Raw genomic sequence first — 23,866 nt, 5'->3', positions numbered from 1 at the left:
GGTAACGCATTGTGTCCTCGTTCATGAGTTCCATCTTTTTTGTTCTGTCAACATGACGTTATTACGAAAATCAACACTTGACATTTGTAAAACAATTCAGAATCACAGAATATAAGAATCGTAATTCTTACGTAAATCTATTTTTTCACCCACTCCTACTCAAAACTGTATTGCCTTATTAGCCAACAAAGGCTGAGTACAGAACTCCACTGAAAAGTTTAGGATGTGGGACAATTTAAATATGAAAAAAAAAACCATGAGCCCAGCATGTCTTTTTGGTGAAGACATCTGACTAGTCAAAGATGTGATTGTTATAATTTTGTTTTGAAATATAGGTGGTATGAAATACTGATTCAAGTGGTTGTCTTATAAAAAGTAAATAACCATAAAACATTTGCAAGAGAAAGTGTGAAATATGATAAATTTAATTTTATACATTTGAGCACTTGTCCTGTTTCAGAGTTGTTTTCATTTTGCCTGTGCTGACTGGGAAATGCAACAAACAACAACACATAAATATTACACTAAACAGCTATTTATGTGAAAGTTTACAAGTCACATTATCTATGTTTACGGGAAAATCGCCCGACAGAAGAGATGAGATATAATCTGTATGAAATAAACTAATATAACCTTTCTACTGTATACTATGGGAACATGATAACATCTCAGGAAGCCAGTAGGAAGAAATAGGACTGCGTGCCTGGAGTTGCAATGACATAAACTGACCAGGCCCTCACAGTAAGAGCAGAGAGGAAGAAGCAGAAAAACATTTGAGACTGAGTAATGAGGTCAAAAGAATGGAGAAATATACTGTATGTGTGTGTGTGTATGTGTTGGGAGGTGGGCTCATGGTAGAGTACAGCCAGTACTTTAATGGCAAGGCCAGTAGATATAATAGTAATATAACATAGATATTAGGCTTTATCGAGAAACTGTACATGAGCAGCCAAGTCTACATCTGATGCCTTGTTAGATGGCTTTAAAAAACTGTCTGTATGGTAGAAAGATCACTATTCAAGGACTGAAAGCAATGGCAGCAGCATCAACAGTGGTACTAGTGGCTCTATTAAACTTACATTCATTACCTCAGGCATTTAAAACCTCTGACTACCTCTTGAGTGACAAGAATTCTTCAAACTGTTCCTTCCAATTTGCAAGAAATGCTCACCTCAAAACGTTCATGAGTTAATTCGACTCATTCCACACATCCTATTTTTCATACTCTGAAAAGTTGAGAGGAACTTTTATTATGTTGTGAATGCAAGCAGGGACGGACACTAGTCTACAGCTGTGTCATCTTACACAAGGCAAGCTGTCTACTCATATGCATTGACTCTCACAGAACAGCAGCTGTGTTGTAAGAGACAGCAGACAGTGAAGAAATAGAGCGTGATTTTAGTTTCCATGTCTTAGCTTCAAATTTGGGAGCACTCAAATTGTAATTCCACACAAGATCTTGTATGGAGCCTAAATATTGCTGCACTGACTACTATGGGTTGAAAGGTGCAAGTCTGTTCAACCTCTGGCCACACCCATGATCACAGCTAGGTGTGGCCAGGTGTGGTTGTGTTGCACTAGTGCCTCTAGCCAGCTGCAAGGTAGAATTACATTATATTATAACTCTGCATCAAAGCTGAATAGGATGAGAAAAGAACATGTAATCACCACTAGTTGGCAACGAAGGCCAGAATATTTGCGTGAGTGCAATTGGCAAACATTGACTACATAATCTTGAGAATCTAAATGCAATGTAAACATCTGTTTCAGATTTGTGAGAATTTTTTTCTATCTAAGCAGAACATAGGTAAACAAGATTAAGGGCCAGATTTACTTGGAAGGTGGCAATGCGTAAATGTTCGCTGTGGTTGTTATTTAGTTTACAGCTGCAATCTGCATGTATTCATCGTCTGCTTCACTAAAACAGCAGCTCATTACGTAGTCAGCTCCCAGACTTTGCCTAGTACTGCCCTCCAAGGCACATTCTGCAAATGAAGGAGAGCTCATACTGTAAACTCAGTTTATTGGGGACAAAGAATATCTGTATCAAAATTTATGGCAATCCATCAAATAGTTGTCAAGATATTTCACGCTGAACCACAAATGTCAACCCCATGGCAGCTATATGACACGATAGGAAAAGTCAGGATATCACCAAAGTCATTACAATTTATCCTCTGTATAAAAGAAAAAATACACTCCACGGTGTCCTAAAACATAAAATTGATTAACTAAGTGGAAATGTTATGTGATATAAATAATGATATACCATGTAGAGAGATAATCATCTCTATAAGGAATTCAGATTTATGTTGTGACCTCCAATATCATCCTCTAAAACTCTTAATATTGAGATACATATTGGTTATACAGAAGAGAAACTAAATTTGGTCAGTGGTAGAAGCAAATTATCGTGTGTTTCTTTTGTAAAGCATTTTTAAAAAGTCCATATTTGATCCAAAGTTAAGTGTGTTTATGTGTATTCATGCACGTAGGTGTTAATGAAAAGAGCACTTGAGTGAGCTTGCACACCCAGACAAACTGTTTTTTGGTACACAGGATGGGTGTCATAATTAACAGCACAGGAAGAGTGCCTTTCTTTTTAATGAGCGAGGAAATAAGAAATCAACAACATTTTCCTGAGGCAACGTACAATCCTATCTGACCACCACCATTGATTCACTATAACAGGTCACAATTAGACTTGATATATATTCCCTGTCTCTTCTGCAGGGTTTCCCCTTGCATACTAAACCAAATATGTTTGTGTGAGTGTGTTCCTCTATAAATCAATACAGTTGCCTGACTTGCCTTGACTATGTACATGTCAACTAAATACACCTGATTAAGTATCTGACATCTTGTCAACCTAATTTGAGCAACTGCATTGCAACTTTAATTTTGGTCTATATAGCCTTTCAAATTCCAAAGGATATAATGGTCTACTAGACACTGCATAATTGCCCAATCAACTAAAATTCTGGATGCTGCCATTAGTCATAGGACAGTTGCCTGTGCAGTTTTTAAATTAAACTTTCTTGTGTTTACATTTAATTTCTGTTACCTGTTGTGCATCTTTAAAAGGTGGAAGTTGCTGCCTGTTACATATTATAACTCATTTGCTGTTAAACTATGTGTGTTTAAATGAACAGTAGTGGTTAAATATACCATCACCAACCACATCATTCCCCATGAGAATCATCTAGCTTACTGAGCCTAGTTTGCTTTTTATCAAAATTGTTTCAGATTTGAATGATTAAAAAATCCAACCTGGCAAAATGTACAGACAGTGGCTGTAATACTCGTTACACTATTCAACACCAAATAACTAATTTAGCAAGGAATGTTTTTGTATAAATGTCTAAAACGAGATAAAATCATACTTCCCATTCCTCTCATCATGCAATCATTACAAAGACTTACTCTTTTCTTGTTTTGTACAATGTCTGTTAAGCAACAAGTTATTTTTTTTCCATGTTAGAAAAACAACGACACATGACATTTCATTAGTTTTTCTGCTACCTGGCAACTGTGATCAAAAACAGGGCCATGGCTAATGCACACAATTATTGGAAGCATCAAGCTTTCAGCATAGGTGACATGCACCTCCAGACTAATTAGGGTGCTTCTTTGAGTGGATGTTGAGCTGTCTGATACTCATCTATCAGGCTGAGGTGTAAGCAGCTATGCAAAATGCCAATGAGTACAAACGCACACCACACTGTGACTAGTATGATTTGAGGTGTAGTCAAGCTCAGATAGTATGACATTTGGTCATAACAGGGCCAAGATAAAAGACTGTATAAGTAAATGAGGGAGTATATGACTTACATTACATGACTTCTCAAGGATCGTTCTTGTTCAGAGCAAATAACTTTGGTATAGAACATTAAGTTGACCTTAGCTGCTAAACAGGATTCATTTCACAGTTCCGAAGTCTGAAAGAAAATTACAAGGCTTACTCATTCTTACATGCTGATAAGTGCTGAATATCTGGCACTGCTAAGAATAGTGATATGTAATTCAGTTCAATTTTATTTATTTAGTGCCAAACCAAATTACAACAGAAGTTATCTCAGGGCATTTTTCACATACAGCAGGTCAAGACTGTACTCTTTATTTTATGGATAACCAACATTCCCCCATGAGCAAGCACTAAAAATAAATTCACAGACAGAAACTAACTAGAAAAAGAAACTAACAGATGATGGTCCTACGTATGTGTCAATATGATGCATATGTTGAATGTGAGGACTTAACTATAAGGCAAAAACACTATACTATAAAGCCAAAAACAACTTAAGAAAGTTTGATAAAAATGGACAAAAAACAGGCAGGGTGATCAAAGACAAATATAAAGAAGTATTGCTCTCACTCTGGACTACAATCTTTCTCACTCTCGCTCTTTCCCTCTCTTATAAATTTAAGATGTCCGAAACAATTTTACCATAATGGACTTGAAAAGCAATTCACAAAGAAAATGGACTGATCCGTGCTGCTCTTTGCAGCCTCAATAATTAAGGGTTATTTTAGCCAGGTCAATAAAAGGAACTGATCCTGCCCATGGGCTATTACAACAGCTACATCCTGGAAGATTTGGGAGGGTCAATATGTGAAGACAAGTAAACAACCTCACAAAATAGCTTGTCTCAGAAAAGACACTCTGGATGGAAGTCATGTGCTTTACTGTGAATGTTTAAATGCAGACAATTTATGAAGTCAATTTCAGGTTGCTTTTCTTTACCCCCTCTAGCATGCAAAATAGTCTCTCACTGCTCCTGTGCTTAATGATAGACTGGAAATTAGACTAAACACATAACCTTAACAGATTAGAGTGACACCTTCTCACTGTTTTATCCCTAACTGAAAAGTTCCCTATATTTTTATTGTTTAGGACAGGACATTTACAAGATATTTGTATCAAAGGTTTACAGCTAGTAAGTAAAGACTTGACAGTAGGGGTGTGCGATATGACGATATTAGATCGGGGACGATTAAAATGTCTCCACGATCTGCCTTAACAGAGAGATTGTTAGTATCGTGCTAAAGTGCACATGATATCAGTTCTCCCTGACAGAGTGCAGTCTGCTGCAGTCTGGAGATTAACGGTTAACAGCACCGACATGGCGAGCACCTCGTACCACATCTCCAATCTGCTGCAGACAATGACCTCCAGTAACAAGGATTTCAGGTGAAAACAAGCTCACAGCAGAGCAAACTATCTGCACAGTTCACATCAGGAGCCCAAACTGTGTGTTTTTAACGGTAAATGCTAAGCATCATCACGTCACCGGCTCACCAATTAGCACACAGATTTGATGCTTTGTAGCGTGTTCGTGATATCTACAGTAGTTTCAATGTCCTGGAGGCTCACTTGCTGCACATCATGTTAAACTGGCCGTTTAGCGGTTAGCTCGCCTGCTAACTGGCAAAACTAACTTCTGTCATGCTGCAATTCAGCATAATGTCAGCTCAGGTATACTGTGTTGGTGCCTTTTTTAAACGGTGCACATCCTGCTAGTTATCCAAAATGACACACTAACGCTTCTACACAACATCAACTGTGCTGTGAAATTAGTTTGGTTGTACTGTTAGCTTGGTTTCCCACTGCAATATCCATTTTAAACAAGGCCAAATAGACTTTCACTACTTTTTAATGCAGCTCTGCATGGGTGTATGTTTTTATGTTGTTTGTGACCCCTAACCTAAAACATTTCTATCATGTGACAGAAAATAAAGTTTTTTGAATCTTGAATCTTGAGTACTGTTCAATAACTTTCAAAACAGCCTTAAAAATCAAGATGAAAAAGAATCATGATAAGATTGTGGATCGTGATCCTGCCTGAAAAAAATTGCATATTTTTGCCATATCGCTCTCCCCTACTTGAGAGAAGAGCACAAAAATCAACTTGTTTTATTCAATATGGTCTATCTAATTCTGTTCACTCTGACCTGCTTTCTCAAAAGTAAAAAACACCCGTTTATCGCAATTTGCTCACTGAGGAGATGTGTTAAAATGGTACTGACCTTTTGCCAAAAACCAAATTCCACTCTGAGTTCTTAAACAGAAGAGCCATACCAATGTGAATATAATGTTTGTCAAATACATATCTGATTTGCTCCTCCAAAGGCAGTATTAAAATTCTGGTTGAATGTGTACTTCTGGCCTTTTCCAGACACTTTGAATCATAATAAAAACAATCACTGCATTTTTATTTACACTTGATTAAATTGAGGTATTCCAAAAATATAATAGTGATGGTCCCAAAACAGACTGTTCCTTGTCCCCATCCAGACTCAGCAGTTTGTGTATTGGATGGCAGGGATTCTCATAAAAAACAACAGCAAGGGTCACAAACATCACAAAAGAATAAGGAAGTTTCAAGGGAAATAAATGAATATTTAATAAGGAAAACTGAGTGAATATTGTTTCATACTGTGTCCTTTTTAATGTTTAATGCTGATCCAGATGCCGCTGTTTATAAGTGAGACGAAACATGATGCTACATGGTTGTGTTAATATGAAGATAAGGCTGCATGCACGTATACATACACGTACACTCACTGTAGGAGCAGCTGGCTCCTACAGCTGAACTTATCAGTCATGCTGCTCCAACAAACCTCCACTGGGACAGGAAGAAACAGGGAGGAAAACAACTGAGAGAAAGGACTCAAACCATGTGAAAGGTTTGATTCAGTAAAACATTTCATGTCTTCACCGAATCTAAAATGCATTACCCATGAGCGGTAACAAACTCAGCGGCTGGCGTACTGCAGAGAAGCAGTCCTGTTACGTGCCTTTTCATATGATGAGAAGTGTGAGTCATGATTACTGTAAAATAAAATGCTGTGCCTACGTGAGTGCGTGCGCGCGTGAGTGTGTGAGTGCGTGCGTGCATGCGAACGTGTCCAGGTTCTGGGTCATTACCCTAACAGAAAAGTGCAATTGTCTGCTAGTGGACATCCTTCCTTTGCCCTCTCCAGAGAACACCTGCTCAACTGTCTGTCTACCTGTTTGCCATTTAGATCTCCCTCCATTATTCAACACCTTGTCGGTAGGGAACAAGGGTGCACTGGTGTGTAGGGGGGGTCTTGTGTGCCTTGTGAGGAGCAGCATAGAGTTGTGACAGGTAGATAACACCTGGATGAATAATTCAAATTGGCGTAAGCTAGCTGAGTCAGTGACAAGACAAGAAAGAAAACACAAGACACGTGAATAAATCATCAGAGAAGGGACTAATAGAGTAAGCACAGGAGAGGACAAGACTGATAACATCTCTTGCTACCTCATGCTGTAGCTTTAATCATTCCAACAACCTTGTACATGAATATTCCACACCTTTCCAGCCATACTAATGTGTGAAGATATTACTGTATGGTGTCTTATCATGCAGCATTACCAGTGGGAATAGTCAGGATAGCCCACCAAAATCCCAATCAGCCTGACATCACTGGGGACTCTGATTCAGCAAGGACAGCCCTGCTGCAAACTGTTAAAGCAGTATTTTACTAAAAAACAATATATAGACTCATACAAAAGTAATCCCTTTCAATCATCACTCATGACCCACTAGTAGTGTGCGTCAGTGTATTTATTTGCAGAGACCCCGCCCTCTGTAATTTACTATTATCTTATTAATAATAATAATAATAATAATAATGATAATAACTTTATTTGTATAGCACCTTTCATATAAAAAAATGCAGCTCAAAGTGCTGTACAACAAAAGAAATTACATGCACCAAGTGCTTCACATCAAAAAAAGACATAAAATATATAGTTTGTCCTTCTTCACTAGCTTGGGTTCACTGTTTTCTTGGGGACAGACTCTGACATAGAGGCTAATCTGGGTGCTGCGGTATCATCACATGGCTTTTGTGCCCCTTGGCTCCACTCAATTTTCCCTCTTTTCAAGAGGACGTCCGCTTTCTTCCCCGGTAGTTCAAACGACACTTAGCGGTACTTTGACATGCAAGCCAAAAACTGCAGACTGACTGGCTGTTGTCACGTTTATTTCTGCTGTGTGATAGGCCGTTAGATCTATCCATAGAGTTAAAAATGTCTGAAGTTTATCATCAACATAACTTTTATTGTGATTCCGTATCGAGATCATTTTATTGCCCAGCCCTAATTTAGTATTTAAAAGACCTCTACCTATGCTGGAAACAAGGAAGGAAATTGGACTGACTTGGACTCTAACAAATAAGGGATCTCCTCTGTTATGCATATCCATTCACTGAAAATGATAAAAAGCAGTTTGTTTGCTAACAGTAGTCTTGATACAAGGGTTGATACAAGCACATAAACATACTTGCTTGTATCTTTGTCATGAAATTCCTTCTCAATGAAGACATACAGCCAATTACACACAGGAACACAAGCAGGCACCCATACATGCACAACACAAAAACAGAGACACATTCATATCTTTCTGTTGTTTTTTTTTTTTTACAACTACAGCTCAACTGAGGAACCCTGCAATTTTCCTCCCTACCACCACAAAATAATTGAGCCAAATGGCCACATTTATAAGTGAGAAAGCTTGGACAGAAAGAGGGGACAAGGGAGAGAAAGTGAAGTGGAGAGGAAATGAGTTGGTGCTGAGTAAAACATATAGTAGGACAGAATAATCTATGTAAAAATACAAATCTTCAGAAATACCCTGAAAGAAGGTCTTTGTGGCAGTAATGTTAATTGAAACAACTGCTTGGTTGTGTGAAAACATCTGCCTGATAATGACGACAAAGTCTTCTTAGCACTCAAGTAGACGGACATTAAATATAATAAATACATATATAAACATAAAAATGTCTTACCTGCTCTTTGTGACCCAAAAGTAAGAGCAACTCTGCTGAGCAATTCAGGTTTTGCATATTGGTCCTCATCAGCCCGTACCCAGAAACAGCTCTCTGACATTTCCTGGGGACGAATCTGAAAAAACACATCCTCAGTTCAGCACATTTAGTTGGATACACTGACGTGCACATAGCTCTTCTAACCATGCACTGTATTTTGCGGATTAGAGAGACTACAGGGGGAAATGTCAATAACAAAATACATCATTTTAATCAGTTTATTAGTCACAAAGATACAAAAGACTTTTCAAAATGAACTGCATAATAGTCTTGTCAGTTCCCAAGATAAATATGTGTTTCCAGTCTTTACCAGGCAATTACTGTGAATATTGAGAATTATATAATTGGCGACAAGTTGCAAAGTATGGTCATTTTACTGTGGAGCAGTGTTCATCAACAAAAACTATGACAAAAAATATCCACTAGCAGCTGCTTTGAATGGTTTGTCCTACAGTGCAGTGGAGAAAGAGGTCTAAATATAGTGTAACTTGTCCTGTTTATTCAGCCGAGAAAAAGTTTTGAATTAAGAATCAACTCAGAACTGAAACATGACGACAGAATCAGTCATTTCAAAGATTCCAAATCCTAGTGGATAACACACCAGGGTTTTTGTTGACTACAACTGGTCTAAAACTAACAAAAATCAAATGACTAGAAATTGAAAAAAGTAAATCTGCTGTGGAGCAGTTTGCACATTTTTCTTTTTTCATTTGTTTGTTTATCTTTTCAAACCAAGCTAAAAATGAATGTACATTGAGTCCAAAGCTTGCAACTTGCAACCTTTTATGATACTTTATGACATCAACAAATCTGAAATTGTTCTGTAACATAAACATGAGGTCATACTATTTTAAATTTACATATTTGGTGTGCAACGGCCTTAACACTGTATCATCTTTTGGACCAGCTAAACCTGGGTAACTAACAGCCCATCGTTGCACACGATTAGGACCACAATCTAAGGCCTATTTTATCAAAGTGAACACCCAATTAACGGTGGTGACAAAAAATGTAGAAAAAAGGTTCAAGTGGTGAGAAACAAAAACAAAACAGTATAATAACAACATGATTCTAATGGGATGCACATGGCTCTGTGTCTGCTGGGCTTTAGTTATACAAAAGTGACGAGCTGATAATATGTCGAGGCTCTGCTGCTGCTAGTTCGTTTGGAGTCTTTCTGTCAGTCAAAAATAGTTTTATCACTAAGCTCTAATCATTAATTAGTTTGAAACCTTATTTAAGAAGTTTCAGAACAGCTTGTTCCCAAACATAACCATATGTGGGGGGTCTCATACAGCTGTGCCATAAGACAGGCCCTCCTTGTGTCCTCCTAAAGGGTCCTTGTAATTACAAGCATATGGTTTAGTTTGTTGGACACCTGTACCAATGTACAGATGAGATTAAATTATTAATCAGACCACAAACTAATATCACTTGTGGTGTGAACTAATGTTTCTCTGCAGAGAACAACATCTGTAAAGGCACCACCAAGTCTGTTCTGACAATGGCATCTGATCATCTGTTATTTTCAGGTATTACTGGCTCGGCAAAGAGTGGGAGGTTGTTGTTCAATTCTTAGAAAAACATCTGTACTGTTCAGGTGCTGCCAATGAACATCAGGAACAAAGTTAAGAGTGGAGAAAAGGGTTACCATAAATACTTGGCCTGAATTTTCAGTTTCTTGTCCCAAACTTTATGCTAACCATAATCCCACACAGTGGGAAAACGTCTCTGATAAAGGATGGATCATTTAATATAGAAAACTGCAATTTCACCATTAATCAGTTTAGATACACCCAAACAATGTAATGCAATGGGGAATGATCCATGTCTGGATGTAGGGATGGGCGATAAAACAATCTCGATACTGAATCGCAGTAAAATTTATGTCGATAACGATGAACTAAAACTATACTAAAATAGTTACAGTTCTCTTTGACTCAGATAAGTCTAAAATGCCCAGACTTTTAGTCAACTCAAACTTGACAAAAAAACAAAACAGGATGAGGTTGACTAAATATGATAAGAACTAAAAAGGACATTTGACACAAGACTAAGACTAAATAAAAATAGCTGACAGTGGTGTATTGGACTGCATCATATTGAGAAGTGTTTCCTGTATTCTGTTACCCTCACATACTTAAATGGGTATAGATAAATATTAGAAACACCTTGCACTGTCTTACCTTGGACCAGTTGAGGCGCTTCATGGAGTTCTCAGGCTTGAAATCCTTCTTAGGCCTGAGGCCATAAGGCAGCGCACGGTGAGTGGGAGAGCCTAGACCACCACCAAACCCTAACGGGGGTGGAGGAGGGGCACCAAATGGAGGAGGCACTCCAGGTGGAGGAGGTGGGGCAGGACAGCCAGGTAAAGGAGGTGGAGGAGGTGGAGGAGGAGGAGGCGGCACCCCAGATGCAGGGGCAGGGGGTGGAGGCCCAGAGGGGAATGCAGAGGCAGGTGACGCCTGTCCAACATGGGCAGAAGACAGACTCACAGGTACAGCTCCAAACTAGATAAACAGGGAGAAGAAAAAAGGTAAGTGAGGACATATACATTAAATACAAAAAATATAACTAAGTTTACTGAATAAAATATGGCAAGTTAATGGTCTTTTTTTTTTTTTAAATATCCCTCAATGTTGACTCAGTAGCCAACAAAATACACTGTGGTAGTACCTGGCAAGATCTAGGTGTGAATGTGTGTAACTGTGCAAATGTACTGAAAAAACTAGGAATTTAAGTAAAATCATTTTTAATTTAATTTTAAATCTAGTTGAACTTGGTTTTAATGTAAAATGATCATTTAACACAGCCAGGATCCAACGACCAATAATCCAGTAAGTGGAGGCAAGTCAAAAAATTAAATCTGCCACAGGGAATGCTGGTACAATTTTACACCACCATCATCCAGTCCGTCCTGACCTCCTCCATACTGGTCTGGTTCCCCTCAGCCAATCAGAAAGAGAGAGAGACAGACAGGCTGCAGTGCATCTCGTCCACTCAGCAGAGAAAATCATTGGCTGCAGCCTGCCCTCCCTCCATGACATCCACACCTCCAGGGCCAAGAAACAGGCCAGGGGCATCCTGGCTGACCCATCACACCCCCGGTCACCACATATTACAGCCCCACCCCTCTGGGAGGAGATACCAGACAATTAAAAACTATACCACCAGACACAACTACACTTTTTTCCCCTGTGCCATAAAACTCATTACCTCCTAAGCTTAACTGGGAATCCACATAGGAAGCGAGACGTGAGCGGCGCGTAAGCATTCTGTCATGCAATCCACACTGACTCCGTCTTCTGTAAACAGCCGTCTGTCAGCAGCAGCTCCTGGGGAGCTGAGAGGACAGCGGCCTGCTAAACTGCCTTCACCAGGCTGACAGACAGCAGAAATTTACTGAACCAAAACCGATTTCATGTCGGCTCCACGGGAAGAAATCGACAGTGTTTGTATGTATTGATTCATTGATTTTATTTTCCCGCCCACTGTAGTGAGTGAAGGGAAACTGCCTGTAGTTAAACAGGCAAGCTCACAGACAGACTGGGAGCCTCGATCAATCAGTGTAGATACGGTTAATAAGTTCAACACATGTATACATTGGGATATTTGTGTAATTGTAACAGCTGTCTGTGCAGATTACGCTTCACTAAACGCAACAAAAATAGACTTGAAGCATAAAAAAACACGGGGGGTCTCCCTGAGATGCACATCACTCACACGTGTCTCAGATTCAGTGTGGATTGATGCAGTGGAAACCGCTTATAGTGATCATGTCTGCCCGGGTGAGATTGATCACTATAAGTGGATTATTGTAACCGATTTTTTTCTTTTTCATTATTTCTCATGCAGATTACTATCTAATTGACATTTGTATATTACAGCTGGTGATCAGACTGATTAGAGATGTACAACCCTGCCATGAGGGAGGACAGAAACATTACAAGAAAGAGGGGAGGGACATTTCCCTTCATTTGATAACGTTAAAAGTAAAGTTAGGCTTTTCTGTCAGCTTCCCGACTCATTTTAAAAAAGACGAGAGAGCGAGAAAGAGAGCGAGAGAGAGAGAGAGAGCGAGAGAGAGAGAGAGAAACAGCGGTCGAGCAAGCTAGAGAGTGGATGAGGAGAGCAAGCAGTGGTAGAGAGAAAGCCGGTAAATGAGAGGAATAAAACATTATTTTCTGATTGTTTCACAGTGGTTACAAATAATCACCCACACCCTACATCTCCACACAAACCTGCAGAGGTGCGCCACAACACCTGATAATGGTGCCACAGCTAAGTACACATCATACATGTATCATGGGAGTAAGGTTAAGAAAAAAAAGAATTACCATAGTTTTAAAATATTTTTCCATATTTTCTCATGTATGAAAAGACCCAAAATGAACATTATAAGTGGACTACTTGATTACTATAACTGAATTATTTAAACAGCATTCGTATAGGAACGATTCTGTCCCAAGCTTTTTGTTCCATATAAGCGGTTGATCACTGTAACCATGATCTCTATAAGGAGTTCCCACTGTACATTTAATAAAATCGAAGTTTACCTGTTCCTTGAGACATGCAAGTGACGGATGTCAAAAACGCTTCTAAAAAACCCTTTCTTTGTGGATTGGCCATAACTCTCTCCTCGGCCTACAGACCTGCCCCCGCGCCTACCACTTTAACCCCCCCCCACCCTATTTGTTAGATGTTTTTTATTGAACCTACCCAGCACTAACAGTTTCTATGTTATTTGTTAGATTTTCTACTGAATACAAATGTCTTTGCGTGTTTTGAAAGCTGAACCAAGGCAAATTCCTTGTATTTCTATACTGATATATAATCCTAAACTTCTAAATAATCCTTGACTCCTTGAACATCCTTCTCAATGCAGTATCATCTTCTTCATACTCCTTCATCTATGCAGCATAGTAAACCACCTTTATAATTGTATACAAAAACAAAGTTTCAAGTTTCTTTACCTTAAATAGCCTTTTTATAGCTTATATTGATGGTCAGATAATATTTTGAAGGGGTTGCCTTTTTATTCTATTTTAAACAAATGTTGATTTTTTTTCCCTCATTGGCAGACTTTTTTAGCGTGATTCTAGCAAACTTTAGTCGATTACAGAATATTTTGCTTGTTTCTAGTAAAGGATTTTTTTTTTTTTTTTACTGTGTGTGTGGAGCAGTGTTCAAGAAACCTGACCTTGGATAAATAAACAGTGAATTTGAGAAAAAAAAGGACATGGACTGAAAGTAGAGACAGAAAATGGAAGCAGACGAACTACATCATCTGCTAAGTGTGTAGCACAGTATGCTTTTGTGTCTAATACCACAGATTGTGCTACAGATGTCAGAGGCGTGTTCTCTCAACCATCAAGCAGAGGCCAAATGCACATAAATGGTCCAGATTCTGTCCAGAACATACCCACAATAATTTGTTTTTTCCAAAGCTAAAAATCAAATGTTATAACTGGGGCTACAAAGCTTCGTAAATTGTATCATACAAAGCAAATGGCTTATTGATCCATGCACCAGTTTTAGATTAAAGACGCACACTAAAGGTCAGCCCTGGGCCCTTACTCTGCTACTGCCTCTAGAGGGAAGAACACCTTTGCTGAATTAACAAGTATGTGTGTGTGTGTGTGTGTGTGTGTGTGTGTTGCTCAGAGTTAGAGTGACACGGACATGAACAGACAAAGACAGCGAGACAAAGTGTGTGTATGTACCCACAGTGGCTAAATGTACCACTGTCATTTCAACCAAGGTACTATTTGAGTATTCATTCTGTGTTTGCTCTCTCAAATTGAAAAATTATCGGGAAAATAAAAAGGAAGTTCTTTTCCCCTCTCTGAGTGTGTAGTTATCTAGCAGTGCCAGGGCGTGGGAGCGACTCTCTTGAGTGTTGGGGGGTTGAAGAGAGGCCCAGTACTGAGGTTGAAGGGGGTTGTCAGAATAAATTGCTTTTAGAACAATTTCCTCTTATGGGATAGAGATCAGAGAATTAGAAATGGCCAACATGGGGGACTCGTCAGTGTTCTCATTAGACTTAGTGTCAGCTAGCCAGTAGAGCAGCCTCCATGTCAAATCAAACTGCAGGCTCCAGTGGATAAAACCCCCTATCCCATATCACGCACCCCAAAATAACAAGAACATCTCATAATGAAAAGTAAGAAAAGAAAGTTGAATTGCAATTCAGTGGTAGATTTAGGGGTCTTGTGGAGTAATCACATCTAGTGTTTTCTCACATCTAATATCCCCTATAGAATAACGCAGTTTACAAAAATTTACATTTAAAAGAGAGATATAGAGGTAATGTACTGTGAGTGTGCAAAAAAACGGGGGATATAAAACAAATCATAGAGTAAGCAGAAAGACTGTCAGATATACCTGGGTCCTGAAGGCCTGCAGCTCTGCTTGGAGTTCAGTTATTTTTTCTTCACACTTAACCAGCTGAGCTTGTGCCTCCTGTCTGCTTAAAAACTCCTCGTCAAACTAAAAAGAAGAAATGCATATCCAAATTAATCACACAAGCACACACTGATATTGAATTTATGTAACTCAGAATTAAGGTAATCGTTTAAATTATTTAAGTCTATTTAGTGGTATAATTATTTTCTATAATCAACACTCATTTTACCCCGATTACCTTCATTTACTGATTGGATTTCAACCTTCTGTCGAACACCCATTCATTAATAAAAGCTTTTATGTGCTATACACACATACCAATCAGTGAGCACATCCTAATCAGGATCTCCAACCTGCTGCTACCCAGACATCAAATAATCCCAGCAGCCAGTCCATATCACCTCATAAATTTATTCAAGGATGTATGTGTGTGTGTGTGTGTGTGTGTTACAAAAACAAAAATATCAACTGTCTTTGCTAAAACTGTAGTAATATACAATACATTAGCAAACTCAAATAACATGGACCAAAATAAAGAAGCTGTTGAACTAGTTGGGAAGAAGCTTGTCATTGTCATATTCTTTTATGTATTATTATCTAAACAGATGTTATTTTTTATTTAAGAAAATTATAATGAATGGCAGAATGCCTACGTGGATTTTATTTTGGCCATGTGGGGTGTTTTTACTTGCCTTCTGTGCCAGTTCTGAAGCTCTTTGTTCATACTCATCAGATCGAGCTTTGTCTACACACACCTCTGAAAACAGGAAATCAAAATGAAAATCATTTATATTTTATTGAAACACCTGTAATGTAAATAAACTGTCAAATGTGTAACTTGCCTAGGAGGTGGCTGAAATCCACATCTAGACGCTTGCGGTAACTGAAGTCTGGGTCAGTACCACTGCGGTGGAGCACAATTTGAGACACGCACTCCTCAATGATCTTAAAGTACTGAGGCCTGAGAGTCGGGATGAGAGAGACATAAAAGACACTAAGAAAACAGCAGAGTAGGAAAAACAGAGACATATGTTGATGCTATACAGAAACATCAATTCAGTGTGGGATTATTGGTATCAAATTTTTGCTTTAAACAAATGCAGTTTTTTTTTTTGTGTAGTGTGAAAATACAAACTCTCATTATTACTCTAATCTACTGTAAGAGAACTCCTCTTGCAGGCAAATGAGATCACTGATTTTTTAAACATAACTGTGTTCTCAGTAAATAAAATAACATTTGTGATGCTGCCTGGTTAATAGGTAGTGTATTGATTGTGACTGTCTTGATTCTTGGGACTGGAACATGATGACAATATGAGGAGCTTGCTAATGTTACACAAATTGAGGGTCTGGTTCTATTAGAACAATAAAACTTAAAAACACCAGCTTACAATATAAACCACTTACACCTTGATATAAGCACACTTTTGATGAACAATGGGAATACACACCAAGCTATTAGCAGTTGCTAAGTAATTGCAATTAAATCAAATCAAATGGCCCTGTTGAAGGCATTGATGACAGAACAACCGAGGGCATGCCACAATAAGCAAAAAGAGATATTATGCTACAACAGATGCCATGTAAGGCTGGGAGCAACAGTGCAATTGCAAGTTAAAAGGAAAGTGTCTGTTTGAAGTGCTCATTATCTTGCAAAGCCACAGAGTCCAAATCTCTGCTACACCAAATCATTAACAAATACTTTGAGACTTATAAACACCTAATCAGTGACAGTGCCTTCCACCTCTTCCTAAAATAATGCTGAGGCTGGATGTGATATTATGAGTACCATGTCTATGATTTTGAATATGAGCAGCACAGTGGAATCATTGAATGAAGATAAAAATACTAACAATCAAATGGAATGAGGCATGTAGTCAGTCAAGCTGCTGGTGTTCCTTTCATTACTGTGTGGCTTTGGGACCCCTGTGTAAAAGGGGACTATATATTCTTGACATCAAGGACACCAAGAATTAAATAACTAACGTTCACTACACCAGTCAGTCGCTGGGGATCCAGTGCATTAAAATGATCACATTCAGATATGATGCCTTATCTGCCAATGGTGAAAATTAATGATATCAAGTGTACAGAACTGCCTGAGGAAAATGTAAATGTATTCTAAAAGAATACTTGAAGCCAACCTAAAAACAATCTTAAGAACAGTGTGTTGCTACACCATATAGTATGAGAATGAGGGAAAAACAACAGCCTATACATTAATCCATGCCAATAAAACTACATATTTTTTCACACATCACACACAAAATTAAGTGTGTATTTGCATGAGTGTGTTCTTTTAATTTGATCCCAGCTATCACCAACCTAAGTCCAAAGGACCAAAAGAAATTATGCTTGCATGATGCCTGCAACAAATATATTCATTAGTGATTAATCTGTCACCAATAGTTCAAAACTCAAAGATATAACATTTACAGTGATGAAAAAGTAGAAAAAAGCAGCAAAACCTAACATCTCATAAACCTGAACCTGCACATCCTTCCTCCCTGCATTATTTCAAACTGATCTGCTGAACAAATAGCTCCAAAAATGTCCATATCTTGTTATTTCGACCAGTTTTTAGCACCGCTAATGAAGGTCTCCTAATTCAGTGAGGAACACGTTTCACTTCCTGTAAATTCTTCACAGTAAAAGTCTCCCATCGTTTAAAAGCTTTTAATATGAAGCAAGTAAAGCAGGAAATGTTGGGTGGGCTCACTGGTAGGGGGGCCTTAAAGAGACAGCAGCTACAACGGCCTGTTAAGAGACAGAGGCTGAACTGAGGGCCATAAAGGCCCAGTATAAGAAAGTTTTAATAATAAGAGTTTTTTGAACTGTGTATCATTCAAACTTACTCTAGTGGAGTCCAGAAATAAAAATTTAGAACTGGAAATGAGCATAACAGGTCCCCTTTAATGCTTACAAAATAGATGGCACCAATGTTGGCAGTCATAAAAATGATAAAGATATGTAAAGATGTACAACTTGTACTAAAACAGGATTTCAAATATGCACTGCACTATAAAAAGAATGCTTTGTTCGGGTACTATTAACATTTAACAATCATTTCTGATGAAGAAAATTCATCAGAAACACCCAAGCTGAGTGCCAGACACTTTAGGTGTTGTTTTTCGGGTGGGAGAAAAACTGCGGATGATACATTTCATATTCTTCAGATTAAAGCTCCATCTTTTGATCAAGCCAAGGTTTAACTCACATCCAGCTGTGAGTGAACCAACATAAAATAAGCCTTTGAAAAGTACCATTAATAGCAGATGAGAAATACTCCGGAGCCATGGTTGCTGTAGATGGCTTGGAGATGAAAGACACAGCATTCTCTTTGTTAGCCAGTGTCATTGAGAGGGTTTAAGGCAAAAGGAGAGAAACCTTTACAAAACATAAGCTCTTCATCAGTGTACATTATTACCAGTGTTGAAAAGGAGCCCTGACCATTGCTTGTGCACGTACTTGGACAAAATGTGAAATTAACATGCTATATGTCAGTCAACATTATTATCAATCGGACTGCAAGATACATTACTGTATATATCTGACCAGAGCCAAAGAGCTCTGGTCTATAAAGAAAATAATAGAGCTAATGAATAGAGATGACATGAAAGAATTCTAAGAGTTTCCCAGTGACAGACATGCAAGGAGAGACTAAGAGTAAATGAGAGAACGGCAGCATGAAGAGGAAAATGAAAAGTAAAACACTGCTTGCTTTATTACACTTTAGATAATTAATGTTCTCTGTGTGTGTGTGTGTGTGTGTGTGTGTTGCAGAGTTTTACCTGACCAAGTAGTCATTGCGTATAAGCATCAGGTGCTGCAGTATGGAGAGGAAATAGGGCTCTGCACTGCTGTCCTTCACCATGCTCTGCACAATACTGAACACATCCCCCGCATCAGTGCAGAGAGTCAAGGACTCGTACAAAAATGGAAACATTGCATTTTCACATGAAAAAGTCGAAGCTTCTGAAATATAAAATGACTGAAATTATTTCGCATTTTATTTTAACGTCACACTTTTTGTTATCTAGTATCTCATCAGGAGTAATTGACCTTAGCTGGATGACATTAATGTTTCCAATGTACATTAGCCACATTTACGAGAAACAGCCACTGAATCAGATAAATAATGACAAGGATATTCCAGCTCGCTCTTGATGTCCTCCAGTCTATGAGAGAACTCTATCATGTCCTCTTCTTTGTGCTCCTCGAATACCTTCAGCTGAATGTCAAGGGCCTCATTCCTGACGGTTGTCAGTTGCTAAAGATGGATTAAGGAAGAAAAAGAAGGCAGGCAAAACAGATTCAAAAAGATAAAGAATTAAGAAACAATCAGAAAGAAAGGCTTGAGACCCCTTCATGACATATTTACAGGGAAGCAACAAGCCGGGGTAAAGGCAAGGTGCTCATTCTAAATGCTGTTATTACTCATGATATACAGGTGTGGGGACCAGATCCTCATTTTAATTTGTTTGTTTTCTTGGCAGCTATAGCAACATTGTTTACAACAGATAAATATGTTAGGTAGATGGTATAAAAGCCAGTGGGAAGATTATTAGCCCAAGCACTAGAAACTTTATTGGTTTCTAGTGCTGGCACAGGCAGAGGACGTGCAAACCTTCCTCTGTGTTTCATAAATTATTTGTTGGAGCAAATCTACAATATTTCACTGAAGTGGACAATTCATTTAAATATTAATACAAGGTGAATGTGAGTTTATATTATGTGTCTTTGTGTGTGTGTGTGTGTGTGTGTGTGTGTGTGTGTTAGTGGTGGGGTGGTTATGTTGTGCTTACCGGCAATATCTCTTTCAGACCACAGCGCATAAATTCATTTCTGATATGCAGCCTGAAGTCCAGCTCATCAGGAGATGTTACAAGTGCATTGATGAGCTGCATGCATGCCACCTGCAACATGAAAGGTACACAGAACAATGAGTCAGAGAGAAGAGAGAGAGAGAACCAGAGAAAGAGAGAGACAGACTTCTTCTTCCAGAAGTTGATGAAAAGCACGCCGGCATGCATTCTAAATGAGTTATGTCCCTAGGAAGCAGAGGACCATAACTAATGCATGTCTATTTTCTCCAGTCACCAACTAGGGGGGGGCTGATTTTAATATTAATGCAACAACTGCAGACCCATACACACAAAACTAACTAACAGTCAATTTAAGGGCAAACTCGCTCTTTTGGAAGCTGATTTTCACTCCCCTCTGAGTTTTTGGTTTACTGCACAGGGACCGCTGCATCCTGTGACTCAACTAGCCAGGCAAACACAGACAGAAAAATCAATTATTGATCAGTAAAGCAATCCACTCATGTGTGAAAAGAGGGTATGGCAATGCTAGAACCCTGGAAGGATATACGGATGTTTTAAGGTCCATTGTTAATTTGATAGCCCACTCTTATTTTTGCTCCCAGCACTCAAGCCTAGAAATTACCAGTCTTCAAAGTTCCATTTTAATATTGTAATACAGGCAGGCAACATTACAAAATGTCACAAAGCCTTTGTCTTGTTGGTCTTGGCAGTCAAGAAAATAACACCTTTGTTATATCAAAAGATTGTAATAAAGGCTTAAATGATTTCCTATCTTCCTTTGGTTTAAGTATATACAAATTCAATATGCAGAGTTGAAACTTGCTAGAGATACGTAATCAATAATAAGACACAAAGTGGGAACAAGAAGGATCACTTCAATGCTTTACATCATTTTGTAAAACATCACAGTACAGATGCTACACTAGTATTTGAGGTCAGTAATTTGATTCCAGCTCATCATACAACATCATTCTTACATCATAAGAATTTAAGAATGTATATATATTTAACCTATAACTACAACTCAACTACACTAGCCTCAGCTTTGTATTCAGACTAGAGCATTCATTAGTTACAAACACATTAAGACTCTCATGCTGTAAGAGAATATTTAGGTATACGGTGGTGTCCATTTGCAGTTATTGTCAAATTCACAATTTCCCTAAGACAGAGACCGCAAGGGGAGACTGTGTACAAAAGTCGACAAATAAGAGAGAGCCTTTAGCCACACAGTGCCTCTGTTAGGGTAACAGAAACTGTGTTTTAATAATGCATGGGGTTAAAGGGATCTATGCTGCGTATAAGAAGTGGTAAGAAATAACCCAACATCAGTTAAAAACAACCAAGGCCTTATAAACTATCCAGTACATAAGGTTACGCTTGTAATGTCACAGGTGAGTATTGGATGTTAAATGCCTCTGTATGAAAGAAATACTAGCTGTCAGTGTCAATGTCACATGTAATTTTCTTTTTGTCAGTTTCCCTTTAATTTTGTCCGTTTATCCATTCTTTTCTTCCCTCACTATTTCTACTACACCTCTGACCATCTAGGAGTATGTTTACAGTTTTGCATCTATAAAAGATAGTTGTGTGGTAGGTATTGGATGAATGATCACTCTCTTCACCGGTAAAAAAAAAAAAAACTGTCAAACTAGAAAGCGGGTTAGGAAGGTTATTCTGAGTTTCAAAAATATTAACTTTGCTTCGAGAAAGATCATGAGAAAAGGAGAGCTTATTCCTGTAAAAGTTAGAGAAATCTATGATTTTATGGTTTTGTTTGTTTTATTGTGTAATCTTGTTATATTTTTTTTCCCACAACTGCTTGTATAATAAAACAAGTACAGCTTATTACTAGATGTTCGTGTAACCTAAATGCAGATAGAAACATCAGTGAATGTTACTACATTTGGCAACCCCAGATCACAGGAGATCTTGGTGTTAATTGAGCAACTAACAGCACCACATGCTGATTATGTTAATTACTGCAAATGATAAAATCAGATTAACCGGTTCCAGACTGCCTCATTGTTTCACAGTTGCTTGTTTGATCTCCTAACCTCAACTAGGGCACTTAACCAGCATGAATCTTACTCTATACCAAACTGTTGCAAGAACAGTTAATGAACACAAATAATACAAAAATACTCAAATCTGGTAAAAACAATCAAATTATAGGTGCCTCAATGTTTCCTTTAGGACAGGATCTGTACTTTACATACAAAAGACTCAGATTTAACTGAAAACAAGAGTACAACTAATAATTCTTTACAAAAAGTCATCAGACAAAAGCATGCCAGTGACTAAGAGACCTCTGAAATGGTCAACTTCCTGCAGTCAATCCATTTTTTCAAATTTAATGTTAGAGAGATCTGGTGGGAAACAAGGCATCAATGGATGTGCATGTGCTTTGCACTTACGTGTAATTGAACCGAGCGATCCCGGAGTCCCTGCACAATGGGACTGAACCTCTCGACAGCTCGCCATTCCCCTGCTGTGGTGATAGCTTCAAGGACCTTCTCTAAACTAAATGAGAACATAAAATGCATCAGCGAACACTTGGGGGAAAAAAAATGAAGAAATACATTCATTTACAGTGATTTTGACCATAAGCTCTCTTCTAGTCCACTATATCTGAAGTTACTTTCTTGTCAGTTGGGCTTGAGTGGATGGGCTTGTGATGACAATTGGAAACTGTATGACACTCAAATAAAAGAAAACATTAATTCTAATATTAATTCAATATATACAAGTTAATTCAATAATAGATTAATTTCAATATTTTTTTTTAAATATTTTGCTTTGTCAGTCTTTCCTGTATTTTCAACAAAATAAGACAAACACCTTAGCTGCACTTAGTACAACTCTTGCAATAAATCATTAATATACAATTGTATATACAATACCAGTACTGTGATACTTTCTGTTCCTAGTGTAAGTGACACTCACAGGAGAACATATTGCAGGCCTATCTTTGCATTACTTCAAGCATTTTAACTGTGGGAAATTGTGGCAGCTCAGCCCTTTGCAAAAGGCTGTTTTACAATGCTTTAAAGCCCTTCTCTGAAATTGATAAATAATAATGGATAGTTATCAACTGGACCATAGTTTCAAGTACAACCACTAAGCTAATGGATAATTTTACTTCTGTGAAATCAAAAATCATCATCTACTAACATTAGAAAATAAGTATGACATAGATTTATTGACAGAAAAAAATGAGGCCACAACATACGTGTTCTCTTCGCCCACAATGCAGATGGCTGAGAGCAGCTTCACCACGTCAGTCATCATGGCAGACTGGGTGGGATCAATTGCTCTTGCCAGTAATGCAAGACTTTTCTCCTCCCCCAGGATTCGATCCAAGCCATACTGCAATAAACAGAAAACACAAAACATGATTTATCAGATATGCTGTAATTCTGTCCATTTGCAACAACAAGAATACAATAAAAACAAATTTTGTTTTAAGAACACATGATCAATTCAAGTTCAGTATATTTACCTGCACTCTAAATTAAGACTTAATGATCAAATCTCTGACATAAGTCAAACTCAAGGTTAACATTTGTTTTAGTTCCATCTCTAATGTATTGTAGAGTATATGCAATGCCATTCAAAGGCCTGGCTCAGCACAACTTATTGTGAAAATGAACTCAGCCACAAGGAAAATGTGATTAAGTGGAAAAATAATTATTAGACTGATAGAATAATTCTGCTTTGTGTGTTTTTACGGTATGTTGTATACTAAAACCAACAAACAGAAAAGAGCAGCATCATTT

At 38.1% G+C, this 23,866-nt stretch overlaps 1 protein-coding gene across 3 annotated transcripts in view; it reads right to left on the bottom strand.

The window, feature by feature from the left end:
* Positions 1 to 23,866, bottom strand: part of LOC137180799 (protein diaphanous homolog 3-like) — a 190,480-nt gene that overhangs the window by 124,998 nt on the left and 41,616 nt on the right. For all 3 annotated transcript variants that reach the window (XM_067586049.1, XM_067586061.1, XM_067586056.1), the window contains 10 exons: positions 23,320 to 23,456; positions 22,505 to 22,610; positions 20,067 to 20,177; positions 19,413 to 19,531; positions 19,053 to 19,169; positions 16,104 to 16,222; positions 15,954 to 16,018; positions 15,241 to 15,345; positions 11,043 to 11,366; positions 8,818 to 8,932 (listed from right to left, as the gene is read on the bottom strand). In XM_067586049.1, the coding sequence (XP_067442150.1) occupies positions 8,818 to 8,932; positions 11,043 to 11,366; positions 15,241 to 15,345; positions 15,954 to 16,018; positions 16,104 to 16,222; positions 19,053 to 19,169; positions 19,413 to 19,531; positions 20,067 to 20,177; positions 22,505 to 22,610; positions 23,320 to 23,456 (1,318 nt within the window). The remainder of the gene's footprint in view (positions 1 to 8,817; positions 8,933 to 11,042; positions 11,367 to 15,240; positions 15,346 to 15,953; positions 16,019 to 16,103; positions 16,223 to 19,052; positions 19,170 to 19,412; positions 19,532 to 20,066; positions 20,178 to 22,504; positions 22,611 to 23,319; positions 23,457 to 23,866) is intronic.

The sequence above is a fragment of the Thunnus thynnus genome, chromosome 1 (assembly GCF_963924715.1).
Source record: "Thunnus thynnus chromosome 1, fThuThy2.1, whole genome shotgun sequence".
In the NCBI taxonomy this organism is placed as follows: domain Eukaryota; kingdom Metazoa; phylum Chordata; class Actinopteri; order Scombriformes; family Scombridae; genus Thunnus; species Thunnus thynnus.
Note: the sequence above shows the minus strand (reverse complement) of the source record. Positions and strands in the feature narration are given on the sequence as shown.